The 18936-nt window shown below is 41.3% G+C and overlaps 1 protein-coding gene and 1 long non-coding RNA gene across 5 annotated transcripts in view; both read left to right on the plus strand.

Annotated features, from left to right (window-relative positions):
* Positions 1-18936, plus strand: part of FGF12 (fibroblast growth factor 12) — a 590755-nt gene that overhangs the window by 358078 nt on the left and 213741 nt on the right. The window contains exon 1 of one of the 4 annotated variants that reach the window (XM_073675153.1): positions 839-1779. The exons of the other annotated variants lie outside the window; for them this stretch is intronic. Coding sequence (XP_073531254.1) covers positions 1581-1779 — 199 coding nt within the window. The 5' untranslated portion in view covers positions 839-1580. Of the gene's footprint in view, positions 1-838; positions 1780-18936 lie in introns of those variants that run through there. 4 annotated transcript variants of the gene reach the window in all.
* Positions 2075-7256, plus strand: LOC141259333 (uncharacterized). The gene is made up of 3 exons (XR_012318405.1): positions 2075-2187; positions 3167-3252; positions 4965-7256. It is a non-coding gene; the product is annotated as an uncharacterized lncRNA (long non-coding RNA).

An 18936-nucleotide genomic window follows, 5' to 3' on the forward strand; every position in this document is an offset into this window, starting at 1 on the left:
TTATTATGATAACACTGCACACTGCTTATGGGGTTAAATGCTCAGCCGTGTCAGGTAGGGCCGTGTGTGACACTCAGTGCTGTATTATTATACTCTATTATATATATCTCCACACATCCCCTGCCTGACTGTGGAGTGTAACACTGCTGTCACTGACGCCAGCCTCCTGTACTTTATATATTACACAGCAATTTCACCAAACTTACTTCAGGACCTTAAAGGGGTTTTCCCACGAAAGAAAGTTCATTTTAATCACTAGATCTTGGAATAATAATGTTCCTGTGCTGAGATAATCTTATATATGTTCCCCTGTGTAATGGCTGTGTCTGACCATGTACAGAACATGGTCTGATCATACCACATCTCCTGGTTAGGGGAGGAAGCAAAAGAGTATACAGACATTACAGCAGGGGATCACAGCTGATTCTTTCTGTGAGGTAAAACATTTCACTGTCTGTTTTTAAACAATGTTTTACTTCAAAGAAAGAATCAGCTGTGATCCCCTGCTGTAATGTCTGTATACCCTCAGTGTGTCCTTCCCTGCCCAGGAGCTGTAGTATGATCAGACCATGTTCCTGCACAGTCGGCCATAACACAGTATACAGCAGGGGCGCATTTATAAGATTATCTCAGCACAGGAACATTTTATTTAATCACATCCAATTGTAGAATTTATTATTCCAAGATCTATTAATTAAAATCAACTTTTGTTGGTGGGAAAACCCCTTTAATGATGTCACTGATCATGTGTGCAGTAAGCAGCCGATCACAATCTGTAAGTGTTCATGTATGAGGAGCAGGCACAGGCAGTGCCAATCAGCCCACATGGTCACACTCCCTGCTCTCCCTGTCACCGGTCATGCCTCAATAAACCAGCAGCCTGTGGCTGAGCTGTCAGTGGTGAGCCGGCCATGGTTGGGCTCCGTGCTGCAGCCATGAGCAGCCTCCTCACCTCCCCGGGCCGCTGCCAGGATGGCGGTGTGGGGGCAGCAGGGCACCTTAAGAGTGGCAGCAGCTGTCAGTGAGGACTCGTCAGCCCCTCATCCCCGGGGAAGTTGTGTCAGTGCTACCTGGGACCTCCCCCAAGTTGTGGCTCAGCACCAGGAGCCGGTGACATTGTACAGTGCAGGCTCCGTGCACAGCTGGGGATGTGCGGCTGTGTGCAGCCGGGGGCGCCCTCCTGGCAGCCACAGTGACATATAAGAGGAGGACATCATGTGTGCCGGCCGGGAGACACTGCCGCCATCTGCCAGGATGAGGCTGCGGGAGTCCTGCAGTCAGTGAGGAGCGTAGTGACCTGTGGAGTCCCAGCAGCAGCAGCGCATCACTGAGCACAGCAGCGGCTCCTCTGCCCGGGCTCAGTCCTGGAGATGGGAAGCACCGGGACGCTGCAGCCCTGCCCCGGAGCTGTGCGGCTGTAGAGCCGCGGTGTGCATGCAGGCGGGACGCGCACTCACCTGTCTACATACATCTGCGGCTGGTAGTCGCAGGGAGCCCCCCTCTCCCAGCAGTGGGATATCCCGTGGGGTCGGTGCCTCTAATACGAGGGACTACCTAAGAGGGGGCTGCAGGGGGGAGCTATGGCTGCGGCTATAGCCAGCTCCCTGATCCGGCAGAAGAGGCAGGCGCGGGAGTCCAACAGTGACCGAGTGTGCACGTCCAAGCGCCGCACCAGCCCCAGCAAGGACGGCCGGTCACTGTGCGAGAGGCATGTGCTGAGCGTGTTCAGCAAAGTGCGGTTCTGCAGCGGCAGGAAGAAGCCGGTGAGGAGAAAACCAGGTCAGTGCAGTAATGGGGCACACTACCAGATGTACCGGCGTGTGTATGATATGTATCGCCTCCTACATGTGTCTGTATATGTACTATATGCGTGTGAGTGTGTGTGTGTGTATATATATATATAGATATAGATAGATAGATAGATATAAATAATACTGTGTGTGTATGATATATATATATCTATATGTATACATTACTGCTCCTAGACATGTTTGTGTGTGCATGATATACACACTGCTCCCAGATGTACATATGTATATATAGATGTGTGTGTATAATATATATACTGCTCCTAGATGCGTGTGTGATACCTACTATTACTGTACTATCAAGGCCGGCCTGCCAGACACTGCCCACTCTGCCGGACCAGTCCTACCACCTCATGTACAGATAGTGGCAGCTCTGACAGTAAGTTCATTCTGTACTTATACTAATGATGTCAGTCATCACATGTAGTGCAAATGCCACCTTTAGCCCTACTGTACCTGACTCTACACATGGCATATTACACAGCTCTACGTATTTTATTATTATTATATCTATTTAAAAACGTTAAAACATTACCTATACACAAATCATAAAACAATGTGTAACGTGCTTCATGTGCCTTTCCCATCCCTCAGTATATGTGTGTGTGTATATATATATATATATATATATATATATATATATAATGTATAATATTATTGTGTTGCCTTTGTCCTATGGCCACCACTTTATGGTATAGTGGTATAGTTTACATGCAGTGAAGGATAACCACCCTGTCTTCTTTTTTTGCTTTATGGTCATTATTAATCTGCTTTCTTAGATGGAGGCAGGGGGTCACTCACATTATAGAGAAGTAGATTAATCTGCTGTAAATTATCCTCTGTGTAACAGTGGAAGTGGCATGACCGTTATATGAGCGCTAATATTCATTATAGCTCCCACTGCCATCACTTTTATTTACTGCTGTGTGTATAAGCTGCGAATATAAATGAAGTGGTGTAATAAGTGCAGTATTTGCAGGGCTGCCTGTAGACTGAACTATGAGAATTAAGACATGGGTTTCCTACCATTTTTTTAATCTAGAATTATTGAAAAATACCCATGAGAACATTAGTCTTTATAGCAAAGTTTCCTAAGTTTGACGTGTGTGTGCAGTGCTATGCAATAGTTTTAGGCAGGTGCAGAGTAAATGCTGCAAACCAAGATTGCTTTCAAAAACCGAAAAGAGAAGAAATCTAAATCAAATCAGTATTTGATGTGACAGCCCTTTGCCTGCAAAATAACATCAGTTCTTCTTGGTTCATTTACACAAAGTTAGGGATTTTATAGGATTACAGTCAGATGTATGAGTAACCAATTATACCAAACAGTTGATAACAATCATTATTTTCTTATATAGATTGATACACAGTCATTAACTGAAACAGAAACAGCAATGTTGGAGACATACAACTGGATGAGGAAAGGCCAAACTCTGATACAGAGGTGAGACTGTGGATAAACAGTTTCATGTCACTGGCCATATACCACGGCAACAAAAAACCATATACCAAAAGGCTGGATAGAGAGGGTTGGGTATATTCCTAAACCAAAAACCAAAGCAAACAAAGGAAGATAACCCTTTAAGAATTATCTTTTATTCAATATAGCTAAAAAGTGTTCTAGTCAATATAACTAAAGCGATACGGTTTGATGCCCCCACTCCACGTCGGCTTTCCCTCTATGACCTTATTATCCCCTAAACAGACATACATATGCATAACTTGCATTATTGTGTCGCTAGGGTGTTAAACCTCCGCTGTTAGGTAGATTACCAGCGTATTAGGGAAAACTAGGGCTGGCCTGCATGTGTCTTCTCTATATTTACCCCGGTAGCCTTACACCAATACATTTATACCTATTTTTAATGGGTTGTGTTTTTAGTTATATTGACTAGAACACTTTTTTAGCTATATTGAATAAAAGTTAAATTTTAATGGGTTATCTTTCTTTGTTTGCTTTGGTTTTTCTTATACCATGGCAAGACTGAGCACATCAACAAAAAATAGAAGTGTCTCGCAGCACTCCAATATTGGACAGTGACAAAGAGCACATATGCTTAAAAAAGGAAGCACCATCACAGAAGTTCCAAAGAGTCCACTTGGCATTCATGGCAGAATAAGTGGACCCATGAAGTTTTTTTCACCTAAATTGGACGCTTTGTCTTTCTTCTATTGAGCACAGCAACAAGACAAAAGGTATCGTATTTTTCGGACTATAAGACGCACTTTTTTTCCTCCAACATTTTGGAGGAAAGTGGGGGGTGCGTCTTATAGTCCGATATACATAAATACTGTGGCTGTGGGTGTTGGGGGAAGCGACAGTGGGGGAGAAGCGGTGCACAGGAGGCAGCAGCCACCTGCTGCAGCCTACACTGTGTCCGCTACTAAAGAAAATGAATATTCACTGCTCTCCACACCTATGGACTTGGGGAGCAGTGAATATTAATTTTCCTTAATTACCGGCACACTGTGCCCGCAGCGCGGCTCCCGGTATGTATGCCCCCCTCCCCCCTCGTCCAGGTATGCTTGGCGCCGCCTGATCCCCGTCACGCTGCACAGAAAAAAAAAAAAAACTTTCATACTCCCCTCATCTCTCCTCCAGCGCTGTGTCCATCTCTGTGCCGGAATAGTCACTGCTCCCCACGCCGGGACTGCGCGCGTGGGGAGCAGTGACCATTCATTCTCCCTAATAGCGCGCACGCTGTAGTCACAGCGCGGCTCCTGCTGCGCTCGGCTGTCAGTGTGCCTGCTATTAAAGGTCATGAATATTCACCACACCCATGGGAGTGCCAAGCACACCTGGATGAGGGGGTCACAAGCATGCAGGGATGAGGGGATGCCAAGCATGCTGGGATGAGGGGGGCCATGCATACCAGGAAGAGGGATGAAGGTGCCATACATACCAGGATGGGTGTGAGGGGGGCCATACATAACAACAGGACGAAGGGTGCCATGCATACCAGGATAGGGGATGAGGGCCACGTATAACAGGAAGGAGGGGGCCATATGTACCAGGATGGGGGATATTAACAGAATTGGGGGACATTACCCCTATAACAGTGTCAGCAGCAGACCCCCCCCCCCCCCCTTAAAAGGGCATCATGACCACATTTTTTGCTTAAATATTTTTTTCTATTTTCCTCCTCTAAAACCTAGGTGCGTCTTATGGTCCGGTGCGTCTTATAATCCGAAAAATGCGGTAGTTATACTGCATCAGCAAGGTCTCTTCCAGGCAGAGATTTAAAAGCAGATTGTGGATTCAAGGTGTGATGTTCAAGCTCTTTTGAATAAACTTATTGACCCAGATGAAAGACACATCATGGTTACTTCCCTTCAAAATCAGATTTACATCATCTCAGAAATGGCAGCAACCAGTGGAACTCGGCTACACCCATGTAATGTTCAGAGAAGTCTATCCAGAAATAGTCAACATGAAAGAAATGTGGACAGAAAGCCATACTTTTGACATGGAAGTTGGACCAAGCAAGTCAACTCTTCACACAAACAGAGGAACTGGGGTGCAGAGAAAATGGCAGGCGATACTATGGGGTCATGAGTCAAAATTTGAAATGGCTTTAACATGAAGCAGTTTGTTCACTGAAGGGCTACAGGAGCGGTACAATAATGAGTGTCTGCAGGCTACAGGGAAGCACGGTGTAGGATCCTTGCAAGTTTGGGGCTGTATTTCAGCAAATGGACTTGGGAGATCTGTTGAGGAATACAGCAGATGCTTATCCATCACTCAATGACATCAGGGAGGTATCTGATTGGCTCCAAATTAATTCTGGGATAACTTGAAGATACAGAAGGATTTGCACTAGTCTGCATCCACATAAATTCTGGCGTTCGTTCTCCAAGATGTTTGGAACAATGTCCTGCTGAGTTCCTTCAAAATTGTGTGCAAGAGGACCTAGAAGAATTGATGCTTTTCGCGCTGTTTTGAAGACAAAGGATGCTCAAATCAAATGCTGATTTGGATTTCTCTTTTGTAGCTTAATTTTACATTTTGTTAATTGATAGACGTAAATTATTAACACTTCTGTTTTTGAAAGCATGCTCATTAGCAGTGCACATATTGCCATCACACTTTTGAATATGTTCCCAAGTGGTAATCTCAGCTTTTTGGGAGGATACTGGGGTTCCGAGGTACTTAATATTTCTATTCACGTCATGATGGAGTTCCATATTGATGGAGTATCATGTGCAAAAACCAAAGACATCTGTATATATGAGCAGCATGTGCATGTAAACACCCCCTCCCCTCTGTAGTTTATCAGTTGCCATTGTTCCAATTATATTATATAGGATATTAGTAATTAATTGTAGCATTATTCGTGATCTGCGATTTTAGTTTTTTTCCTATAAAATATTATGCTTATTTCTGCCAAACATATGGAAAGCATTCTTTAGGTGGACAAGCACCTAAAATCGAATCGTAACGTTTTCGTCCGCGGCATCACGAGAAATGAATTGCTAATGGCTTGCTTATTGTTAATGCTCTCACAGAAAACGCATGACCACTAACAGAAAGACAACCATTAGCAATTAACCTCTAATGATGCAATGGAAAACCGTTGCGACATTTAGGAAGCAGCTTCTCAGCGGACTTACCTCGGACTCATGCTAACCGCGTATTGATCACTAGATGTGACCCCAGTCTAGTTATTGTGTGGCTGTAATAAAAATGATTGAGCTTTATAGATCACAGACTTTTATTTTTTCTTTAATTTATATTGCAGATCAGCTTTGGTTAGGTTTTTCCGAGCTTCCTCTAGTTATCAATAATGTCAAGTGCTTTCTGCCATTAATTTTCATTTTGTTAATAGTTAGCTGTAATTAAAATTCGAGAAGAACATAAAATGATCCTCTCAGGGGCTTTAACATTCAGCTACATTGGCTTGGCATTTGTCGTCAGCTGTGTATAAGAGAGACTTCGCACGCAATTGTGAAAATCATGTAATCATGTAACCTAGAAAACTGAAAGCGTTCCGTCATGCGCCTCACTGCATTTCATTATACAGTATGTAGTGCTCAATTATAAAGCTTTGCTAGCTAATTATCTAGAAGACATGGTAATTCCACATTCTTTTAGTGTTGACCTAATTCTCAAGAACACAATTGGATCTTATTCATATTGATTTTTGGATAAATATGTTTTCAGGGTTCCCTTGATGTACTTGCCTTTGGGCGCGCACTTGACCTGTGGTCCACAGATGTGGAGTGCAATTCATTATTGCATTTGCGCCTTTGTCTAGTTTTTGGTGGTTTTCGCCTCTTTTTTTTTTTTCATGCCTTTTTTAGTTATTTATTTTTTCAAATGTTTTCCATTATGTGTTGGGTTTGGGATTTCTAGATGTTTTCAGCTGATTAATCAATAGTGACATTTTGAAAGGTCGCAACATTTGTGCACATATGTACTCCAGCCCCACCACGGCGTGATGTACACCAGATGGTAGAACGTGCAATTTTTTTGCTCTAAAAAGTCACAAAACAGGTTAAAGACAAAAATAAAGAGTGTTTTGATTTTGCACAGAATTCATGAGCCACTTGCCTTATTTTGATGAATTTGCCACCAATGCCAGTGAATCAGCGAATGCCACAAGACAAAAGAAAAGTGACTTATAAACATGAATCTGGCCCTTCATGTTTCTTCGTATGCTTAGAATTGTTAAACTGATGGTTTTTCTCAGAAGCAGAAACACGTGTGAAATCTAAAGGGATGCAGGGCTAATACTGTATAAGATACAAAGTATCAGCACATCCAGGGCTAACACTGTCATATACAATGTACTACACTGCAGCCACTCAGAGCAACTGCAAAATGAACTGAAGGAGCTGGATGCTGACAGGTTGGTTGCAGGCTAGTTCTTGTGAGCCGCTGCATGGACGCTGGCTCTTTTAGAGCCTTAATAGAACTGGATGGAGTAAGGCTTGTCCATGCAGGGGCTTCAGGGACAAGCCTGCTGCTGCTCTGGACATTACTAAGTATTAGCACATAAAGGAACATTGAAAAAGGAAAGTGCACAAAAATTATCCCAGCACTTCCATTTCTTCTAAACTTGTTTGTCTCGTATTACAATTAAAACTGAAAAATATGAAAATAAATCTATACTGTGTGTCCCTGGAGATTAACCATGTTCCCCTTGCTTCTTCTCAGAATCCTTTGTCTGACTGGGAGACAATTTGCTGCAATAGGAGCTTCCCTCCTATGCGCTGTATACAGCAGGGCACAAAAATTATTAATCCTAAGAACGTATGTAAGGCTTACCCTTTTCCCAGTGAAAATGGTGGAGATCAGCATGAGATAAACAATTGTGTTCTTCACTGGATTCATCATATCATCATTCATTTGTTGGTTAAGTGTCCTTTTAAAGAAGTTGTCCACTTCTTTTACATTGATGCCCTGTCCTTAGGATAGGGCATCAATGTCTGATTGGCGTTGGCTGACACCCGGCACTCCCACCGACCAGCGGATATCGGTGGCGGCTACCGGCTGGAAGTACTCACTTGTAAACTTAGCCGTCTACTTGTAGTGGCTGTGTCTTGTTACTGCATATCAGCCTCCTATTCAATTCAATAGAAGGCGGATGTGCAGTACCCTGCGGTGGCCAATACAAGTAGGCTATCCTAAGGATAGGGCATCAATGTAAAAATAGTGGACAACCTCTTGAAGTAGGTAATATCTGACCTTCCCAAAATGTCTGGGTGGCTGAGGCAAAATAAGATATACCAGTACTTTTTAATTCACACTGTGGTAATACAGGAACTCCTATATTTGGCCAATAGTTTTTAGTATTTTCACACATTTTTTTTTTTTATGGTAAAATATGAACCATTATGGATAAATGAGGGGAAAAAAAGTAGTCTAACCTAACCAATAATACTAGACCTCAAATATATATTAATGCTGCAGAAAATCGGAAGCTGTGATTCCTGTGTAAACATGGCATTGACATACAGTCTTTAAATCTTTACTGTGAAGAGGTTCTTCTAGTTTTTTGTGATTTAGGTACAAAAGTTGTGTTCTTGACTCAAGACATTGGAAAGTAAAGCTATCCTCATTTAATATTCCTATTGCCTAATGATGGAACTATAGTGTTAAATCCGAAGATCATAAGCTGGTCTGCTCAGTGTAGCTGCAGAAGTATATCCCAGATGCACAGCTTGATTTTTACTGGCATGCTAGCATAATTTATAATATGGAAGCCTTAGGCATTATAAATAGGAACATTTTCATTATGTGGAATTTTATTCGCTCTCTTTCAATAATACTGCTGTGCTCACTCCGAGCTCCCTGCCCTGCTACAGTAAATCTTACCATAGTGAAGAGAGTTTTTTTTTTTTAGAGGTCAAATTCCATTTAGACAGGGCATTTATTGTGCAGTTATTAGCCAAACACTATACTGGCATCCTGAAATAATATGGAGGCTGCGGGGTTATTGCTGTCTATGCTGGAAACCACATTCGGTTTAAAGGCTGTTTGTATAATAAATGAAAAGATTTTTGCTCAGCCCTTGAAAATGGAAAAAATAGCCAACGAGGTAGCCATCAACGTGAAAGAGGTTGTCTGGTATTTTAAAAGATTACCACACTGCAGGAGACATGATAAAATAATAAAATATCTAATACTGGCCTGGTAATGTCCCTCCATTACATCTCTTCTACATGCTATATTCCTTTTCTTGTATTCAATATTCTGCAATCCCTTTTAAAGGGATTTTTAAAGAACTTGCATCAGGAAGCCATCCAGAACAAAAAAGAAAAGAAGCTATTCTCTCCCCGTAATCTTCTCCCCTTCAGGGCTGCCGCTCCGACAGTCTGTGCTGGAGTGGATCCAATGATTTCTCAAAGACCAGTCTTGAGGCCCATCAGTGGCCACACTGTTTCGGGAACTGGTGATTGTGGCATCACTTTTGGCCAATACTCTCAGAGTGGCAACGCTGGAGCAGGGATTCCCATATACATTTTTCATTTATCCTGTGACTTCCCATTGTGATTTTATTTTTAAAGAGGCTCGAAATCCCTTTTGATGGTAGAGATGGAGAAAATAACATAGTTGTCAATGCCACTACAGGCACATCTCACTAAATTAGAATATCATCAAAAAGTTAATTTATTTCAGTTCTTCAATACAAAAAGTGAAACTCATATTATATAGAGTCATTACAGAGTGATCTATTTCAAGTGTTTATTTCTGTTAATGTTGATGATTATGGCTTACAGCCAATGAAAACACAAAAGTCATTATCTCAGAATAATTAACAAAAAACACCTGTAAAGACTTCCTAAGCGTTTAAAAAGGTCCATTTATAACAACTTGAAAAATGTTTTTAAAATCCAAAAGGTTGGCCTACTGAAAAGTATGTTCAGTAAATGCACTCAATACTTGGTCGGGGCTCCTTTTGCATCAATTACTGCATCAATGTGGCGTGGCATGGAGGCGATCAGCCTGTGGCATTGCTGAGGTGTTATTGAAGCCCAGGTTGCTTTGATAGCAGCCTTCAGCTCGTCTGCATTGTTGGGTCTGGTGTCTCATCTTCCTCTTGACATTACCCCATAGATTCTCTATGGGGAAAGGTCAGGTGAGTTTGCTGGCCAATCAAGCACAGTGATACTGTTGTTTTGAAACCAGGTATTGGTACTTTTGGTAGTGTGGACAGGTGCCAAGTCCTGCTGGAGAATGACATTTCCATCTCCAAAAAGCTTGTCAGCAGCAGGGCTGTGAAGTCGGAGCCCATTTTGGCGGAGTCGGTATACAATGGACCGACTCCGACTCCTAAAATTATATAACAAATTGGGTACAGTAGTTCAATGCAGTTTGTGAGGAATATTTTTTCATAAGAATTTGGGAAAATTATGAAATGTCCTATAAATGTCTGTCCTATACCTGATCTAAGGGTCTAGACTTTTAGCTGAGATTAATCTGTGCTACAGTAAATTTATCACTTAAACATGAGCCATGTATGTCGGAGTTGTGGAGTCGGTGGCATGGAAATTGAGGAGTCGGAGATTTGGCTTACCGACTCCACAGCCCTGGTCAGCAGAGGGAAGCATGAAGCGCTCTAAAATTTCCTGGAAGACGGCTGCGCTGACTTTGGTCTTGATAAAACACAGTGGACCTACACCAGCAGATGACATGGCTCCCCAAACCATCACTGATTGTGGAAACTTCACACTAGACCTCAAGCAGCTTGGATTGTGTGAATCTCCACTCTTCCTCCAGACTCTGGGACCTTGATTTCCAAATGAAAATTGGAACTCTGGGACCTTGTGGAGTGTGTCAATGACTGCCTTCTGGACATCTGTCAAGTCAGCAGTCTTCCCCATGATTGTGGAGCCTACTGAAACAGACTAAGGGACTTTTTTAAACACTTAGGAAGTCTTTACAGGTGTTTTTTATTAATTATTTTAATTTACTGAGATAATGACTTTTGTGTTTTCATTGGCTGTAAGCCATAATCATCAACATTAACAGAAATAAACACTTTTAATAGATCACACTGTTTGTAATGACTCTATATAATATATGAGTTTCACTTTTTGTATTGAAGAACTGAAAAAATTAACTTGTTGATGATATTCTAATTTTGTGAGATCTACAGTATCTGTGACCAGCATTAGAGCCATTTTCGGCATACTCTGTTGATCCATGGAAAGTTTATTCATTCTTCTTGTCATGATTGCAGCCTTTGTTTTCTAGCAGATTAAGTAGAATAGTGTTTTCAGTATTAATCTTTGAGTCAGTTCTCTAGTTGAAAAAAAACTTTTTAGATTTAGACATGGAAACTAATAAAACTAATACATTACAACTTACTGTTGTTTTTTTTTTTAATCAATGGTGCCCTAGTTTTTAGATAGCAGTACCGTCCCAGGTCGCTGCAGCTCCACTTTCGGGTTGTGCTTGACACAGGGTTTCCATACACTTTCCTGTGTCCATTATATCATCACTGCTGTGTGTGTCAGGGGCTGGCTGAGTGACCCTCTATTGGACCTAAGTCAGCCCCCTTTTCGGACTGCTTCAGCCATGACAGTGAACGCGGTACATTAGTAAGTTCTAACATCCAAACTTTTTCTTTTTCAACTGGTCATTTCTAATATTTAACAAAAACATGATCACTTATTGTGGCTTTAGTAACAGGGACCCGAGGCTTCAGTTTACATCTCTTTGTGACTACATTGTAGACAGTTATTTATAAATGCATTTATGCTTTCATCATACAAGTGTTCTGTAGGTTATAATAAGTATATGAAGCGCTATCAATGTTTTATCATTGTAAGGCCTCGTCCAAACTGGCATATTGCTTGGCCGAGTGCAAACCGATAAAATATTGGATTCCACTCCTACCGATGTTATTCACTGAGGCAGTGCAGATCTGCGTATTCTTTCTCAGCTGTATTCAGTATGAGAAAACAATCGTAGCATCCTGTGATTTCACTCCAAAATCAGTACAGTGAGAGAAAATAATCCACTTTCCTGGATGAGAATGGGTCCGATTTTATACGCTAGTGTGAGCGAACTCTAAGGATAGGTTCCCACGAACTTGTAAAATTTCGGTCAGCGTTTCAGCCAGAAAAGTGGACAATTTTTCTCTAACTTGTCATCCGTGTGCTGTCCTTTTTTTTTATACATCAGCAGTTATTATTTACAGACCATTTACAGTTTCCTATGTTACAGAATTGCAATTCTGTATCTGTAAAAATCGGATGCAATACTGTGGCTCCGCATTTTTTTTCTTGCACCCATAGACTTGAATGGGTCAATTTCGGTTTTCGGAAGAAACTCATGCATGCTGCAATTTATTTCGCATGCAAATTCAGTCAGTGAAAAAAATTGCTCATCTGCACTGTCCCATTGAATAACATTGTTCCAAGTGTGATTCCATTTTTTTTTTTTTTTTTTTTGTTCTGACGGATAGCACTCGGACCAAAAATACGGCAGTGTGCACAAGGCCTTATGCTTACTTTATAAACTGCAACTAACAAAGCAACCATGGGGCTATACTGCTGGGAAATAGTAGAATAAAGGTGCTGATAGTGGGGCCATAGCCGTAGTCTCATACTTACCAGCCACTGTTTTCATCTTATATCGGTTCCGCTTCTGTCGTCTTCTGCAGGTTGTGACCTGCTGGATCCCTACAATGTCTGCTGGGTGAGCCGGAAGTCACAACTCAATGTAAGTCTATGAGAGCCAGAACAAGACTCTCACTGACTTACATTGACCATTACTTTCCGGTCAGTATGAACCGATGGTTACAGGATGGCCGAGATGGACCGGAGCGGCACCGTGAAGAGCTGATGACAGCGACTGATAATTATAATACTTGGGTCAGGGAACTAAGATTAGAGCCACCTCTCCAGCACTAAAATAAAATTAAAAAAAAGGCTTCTTTAAAAGTTGGCTAAAATTTGAGAACAACATTGTCATTTTAAAATGTATTAGTCTACCCAAAATGTTTCATCCAAGCTATGTGAAATGGGATAAAAATCAAATGCTTCGTACTGTACATTAAAATGTTTTCCAGTCTAGATCTATCAGTCATGAGAAGTCACTGATCCATGTTGTGGAAGGGATTTTCCCTCCCTGGAAAACAAGTCTGTTCTTGAAGAGAGAAGCCTATTATTATTAAGTGGTGCTCTTGATTTTTCAAATTGCACAGTGCATATGTGCTCGGCATTTTCCCGCAGAGAAACCATTATTGAGACGTGCTGTGAAAGAGACAGTTCCTCAGACCACAAACAAAAACTGTCTTATCGTTTGCCTCTATATTAAAGACAAGCGTGTCATATAACTGCTAGGCGAGCCTCAGTGGGGAAGGTGTACGATGCCTATAATCTGCTCTGTGGTTTTATACACAAGAGTTACAAAATGATGCCCTGCGGGTTGTACAGATGACTAACTAGTGGAGGGTCTGCGCCGGCTGTTGTTTTCATTATGAGGGCCGAGCTAGCTTTTTCACTACTTTAAGATGACATCTGGCCTCAAGAATACATACCACTTCTACGCCTCATACCTTTACACATTCTCAGATAAAGAACTCATCTTCATAAAGAAACAGTCCACCATAAATTAAAAAAAAAATAAAAAATTTGAATCTGAACCAGAAAGGGTGGTTCGTCTGTGCCAAGCAGGGCTGTGGAGTTGGTAAGCCAAACCTCCGACTCCTCTATTTCCCTGACTCCACCTCCACAGCCCGGCCTCACTACTGAGCGTGTACATAAAGTGCTGCACAGATTCATCTCAACTAAAAGCCCAGATCCTTAGATCAAGAACACAACAGACATTTATGGGACCTTTCATAACTCTCCCAAATTCTTATGAAAACATTTACAGCACATCCTGTATTGTACTACTGAACCCAATTTATTATATATTTTAGGAGTCTGAGTCGGTCCATTTTATACTAACTCCGACTCCACAGCCCTGGTGCCAAGCAATTCTTTCTTCTGCTCATCATGTACAGAACAGCCAGTTCTGTTCCAAGGAGCATCTGCATATAGGTGGACATGTTAACTCCTGTTTGGGCATGTTCACACATCATGGATTTACCTAAGGTAAATGTGACATGTATTTTCAAGAGAATCTGCAGTAGAAATTCGAGGTTGACACTCTGATTTCTGTCTTGGATGTGCAGTTCATGTGCAGATGGATTTGCACAAAGAATTGCCCTCATAAATGTAGCAAATATGCCTGAGATTAATCTAATCTAGTTGGACAGTGAGAAAAATAAATGGCTGATTGTGGGTAGTATTCTAGAATGTGTGAACACTCTATTAGACATTTGTACCGCCAATTGAATAGTGTTGGTTAATAGTGACTATTAGGCCACATTCACACCTTCAGTTATTTGGTCAGTATTTTACTTCAGTATTTGTAAGCCAAAATCAGGAGAGGAACAATCAGAGGAAAAGTATAATAGAAACTCGTCACCACTTATGTATTTATCACCCACTCCTGATGTTGGCTTACAAATACTGATGTAAAATATTGAACGTGTGAACGTGGCCTTAGAAGTTGGTCAGGCCGCACCAAGAACTATCAGGGCCTGTTAGGCTGCGTGCCCACGATGTGTTTTTCAAGCGTTTTTGCTGCGGAATTTCCGCAGTGGAAACGCTTTTAAAACGTTTGGTAATACGGGCCCCATGGTCCCCAATGAAAATCCACATGTTCTGTGCACATGCTGCGGATTTTCTGTGTGGAAAAATCTGCAGCATGTCCATTATTTGTGCGTTTCCGCATGCGGATTTGACTACTCAATGCATTTGAAAAACGCCAGTCAAATCCACATGTAAAAACACTGCAAAAAACGCTTAAAAAACGCTTGTAAAATCCACAATCGTTCTTACTGCCAAGGACATGCAGAAACGCTGCTGAAATTTTCTGCTTGAATTCTGCATCGTGGGCACATAGCCTTAGATAATGAGTAGGATTGGAAAGTAGCTAACACTAACACATAGGGGCTGATCCATCAATGTGATTAGGTCAGAAAACTGGCGTCAAACACTTTGAAAATGTGCAAAATTTTTGTTCAATTGAAGTCAATAATGACAAACATAAAAAAAACAAGGATCGGGCCATGAAAAAGCGGTCATTCATGAGTTCCCATCCATTTGCTGGTGCATCCTCTTGCTGTTTTGTTTTACAAATTGAAGAAAACAGATGAAAAACCTAAGATAGACAATGAAAGCTTCCCTAGAGGACATTCACATGTACCATTTTGTGTGCGCTTTATACAGTGCCAGATGTTTTACCGCAATAATTGAGGCCATCCATCAAGCTGTTTTTGTTGAAGGATGTTAGGATTTACTTTCTCACCAATTGTGGTCACAACCGTTTTGATTGGGATAGTGCCGCGCCACCTCAGCTACCACAGCACCATGTGAACATACTGTTAAACCTTTTTCTCTATTATGGAGAACTGCTGATCCATGTGCTCTTCTGCATATTTTGCCATGTCTCCAAACCAAAAGTGCAATGAATAGTTAATTTAATGTATTGCAAGAATATTTAATAAATCGATTTATCGAAGGTTCCGTTGTGCTAATGGAATAGTCTTCCTTGCAAGGACACTTAAAGGGAATCTGTCAGGAGGATATCACTTCCCATACTACAACCCCTGGCAAAAATTATGGAATTACCGGGCTCGGAGGATGTTCATTCCATTGTTTAATGTTGTTGAAAAAAAGCAGTTCGCAGACATGGCTCAAAACTAAAGTCATTTCAAATGGTAACTTTAGGGCTTTAAGAAACACTAAAAGAAATCAAGATTAAAAATGTGGTACTCTGTAAGGGTAATTTTTTTCAGACCAAGCAGAGGGAAAAATTATGGAATCACTCAGTTCTGAGGAAAAAATGATGGAATCATGAAAAACAAACACACAAAAGAACACTCCAATACATCACAAGTATTTTGTTGCAGCACCTCTGGCTTTAATAACAGCTTGCAATCTCTGAGGCATGGACTTAATGAGTGACAAACAGTACTCTTCATCAATCTGACTCCAACTTTCTCTGATTGCTGTTGCCAGATCAGCTTTGCAGGTTGGAGCCTTGTCATGGACCATTTTCTTCAACTTCCACCAAAGATTTTCAATTGGATTGAGATCCGGACTATCTGCAGACCATGACATTGACCTTATGTGTCTTCTTTCAAGGAATGTTTTCACAATTCTTGCTCTATGGCAGGATGCATTATCATCTTGAAAAATGATGTTATCATCCCCAAACATCCTTTCAATTGATGGGATAAGAAAACTGTCCAAAATATCAATGTAAACTTGGGCATGTATTGAAGATGTAATGACAGCCATCTCCCCAGTGCCTTTACCTGACATGCAGCCCCATATCATCAGTGACTGTGGAAATTTGCATGTTCTCTTCATACAGTCATCTTTATAAATCTCATTGGAACGGCACCAAACAAAAGTTCCAGCATCATCACCTTGCCCAATGCAGATTCGCGATTCATCACTGAATATGACTTTCATCCAGTCATCCACAGTCCACGATTGCTTTTCCTTAGCCCATTGTAACCTTGTTTTTTTTCTGTTTAGGTGTTAATGATGGCTTATGTTTAGCTTTACTGTATGTAAATCCTATTTCCTTTTAGGCGGTTTCTTACAGTTCGGTCACAGACATTGACTCCAGTTTCCTCCCATTCGTTCCTCATTTGTTTTGTTGTGCATTTCCTGTTTTGGAGACATATTGCTTTAAGTTTCCAGTCTTGACCTTTGATGTCTTCCTTGGTCTACCAGTATGTTTGGCTTTAACAACCTTCCCATGTTGTTTGTATTTAGTCCAGATTTTAGACACAGCTGACTGTGAACAACCAACATCTTTTGCAACATTGCGTGATGATTTACCTTCTTTTAAGAGTTTGATAATCCTCTCCTTTGTTTCAATTGACATCTCTCATTTTGGAGCCATGATTCATGTCAGTCCACTTGGTGCAACAGCTCTCCAAGGTGTGATCACTCCTTTTTAGATGCAGGCTAACAAGCAGATCTAATTTGATGCAGGTGTTAGTTTTGGAAATGAAAATTTACAGGGTGATTCCATCATTTTTTCCTCAGAATTGAGTGATTCCATATTTTTTTCCCTCTGCTTGGTCTGAAAAAAATACCCTTACTGAGTACTACATTTTTAATCTTGATTTCTTTTAGTGTTTCTTAAAGCCCTAAAGTTGCCATTTGAAATGACTTTAGTTTTGTGCCATGTCTGTGATCTGCTTTTTTTCAACAACATTAAACAACTGAATGAACATCCTCCGAGCCTGGTGATTCCATAATTTTTGCCAGGGGTTGTATATGTGCATGTAGTTCTTACAAAGACAAGTCCATCAATACCTTTATGTACATGGCCATTCCGTTACTCCATTACTGAGAAATCAGCGTTTAAATTGGTATGCAAATGAGGCTGAAGGACTATGGTAGATCTGAAGCTTCTGTTACTCCAGCTCTATTCCCCACCCAGTTTCGGAAGTCACACAGCTTAGAGGCTGTCAGTCAAGCAGGAGGAGGCTGTGCTGAGCGAGGAACAGTTCTGGAGTTTATAGATTCTGTTTATGCTGTAGATGAGCATTTGATATGTTGAATATTCGCACACGCAAAAGATATTCTCCTTCAATGGATAAGATTAAAAGCAATGCTTTATTAGATCCAGTTAAAATAAGTGAGTGAATATCTTTTGCGTGTGCGTATATACACCGACCCGAACCAAGGCGGCTCCTTGCGAGGATCCCGGGGATGGACTAAATGCTGGTGAGCTGACTCTCCCTTCCCTTTCCCTGTTTTTTGCAATATGTTGAATATAGTTTTATTATTTTTTTTGTTTTTACACAATGAAAAAATAATTTTTCAACTGGAGTTCTTCAAAAATTGACAGACATCATCATCACTGTCCCCATTGGGGCTCACAATCTAAATTCCCTATCTCCATTTCTGGAGTACCCAAAGGAAATCGACACAACGCGGGGCGATTATGCAAACTCTTTGCAGATGTTGTCCTTGATGGGATTTGAACTTGGGATTTAGTGCAAGTTAAAAGAAGACTCTTCTAGTGCGCAAACTAGTATATTACTCTGACGCCTGAATACTTGTGTATTCGGGCAGTTGTCATGATGGTGTGTGATCACAAATAGTAGATACATGACGGTGTGTAACCACAAATAGTAGATACATGACGGTGTGTGACCACAAGCAGTAGATACGGGTGGACACACTGAAAGGAATCAAAAATCAAAAGAACATTGAGGAGTGCCATAACAAGTATGTATGTAGACACATGGGTGTTTTTCTTTGAATGAGCTGGCCCCAAGATTACAATTTATTACCAATCCACAGCATAAGTGATAAGTGTCTGATCAGTGGGGATCCAATTGCTGGAACCCCAGTGTCACGGGTTTGTCAGAAGTGACAGTTTCCCTGCAGTGGGTTGCAGGATATCTCTACGTTTGGCATTACAGACATATTCTTAGAGGCTGTCTCTAGGACCCAGCGGCCACCTTCCTCTGGTTAATTAACACCCTGGCCTGGGTGTATAAATACCTCCTGTGTTCCAGAGGGACGAGCTGACGATATTATTACTCCTTGTGAAGGCTTTAGCAAGAGCAGTACTTCTTCCTCTCTGGAG

Source organism: Phyllobates terribilis, unplaced genomic scaffold (assembly GCF_046119375.1).
Source record: "Phyllobates terribilis strain yellow unplaced genomic scaffold, ASM4611937v1 Scaffold_3__8_contigs__length_932513732, whole genome shotgun sequence".
In the NCBI taxonomy this organism is placed as follows: domain Eukaryota; kingdom Metazoa; phylum Chordata; class Amphibia; order Anura; family Dendrobatidae; genus Phyllobates; species Phyllobates terribilis.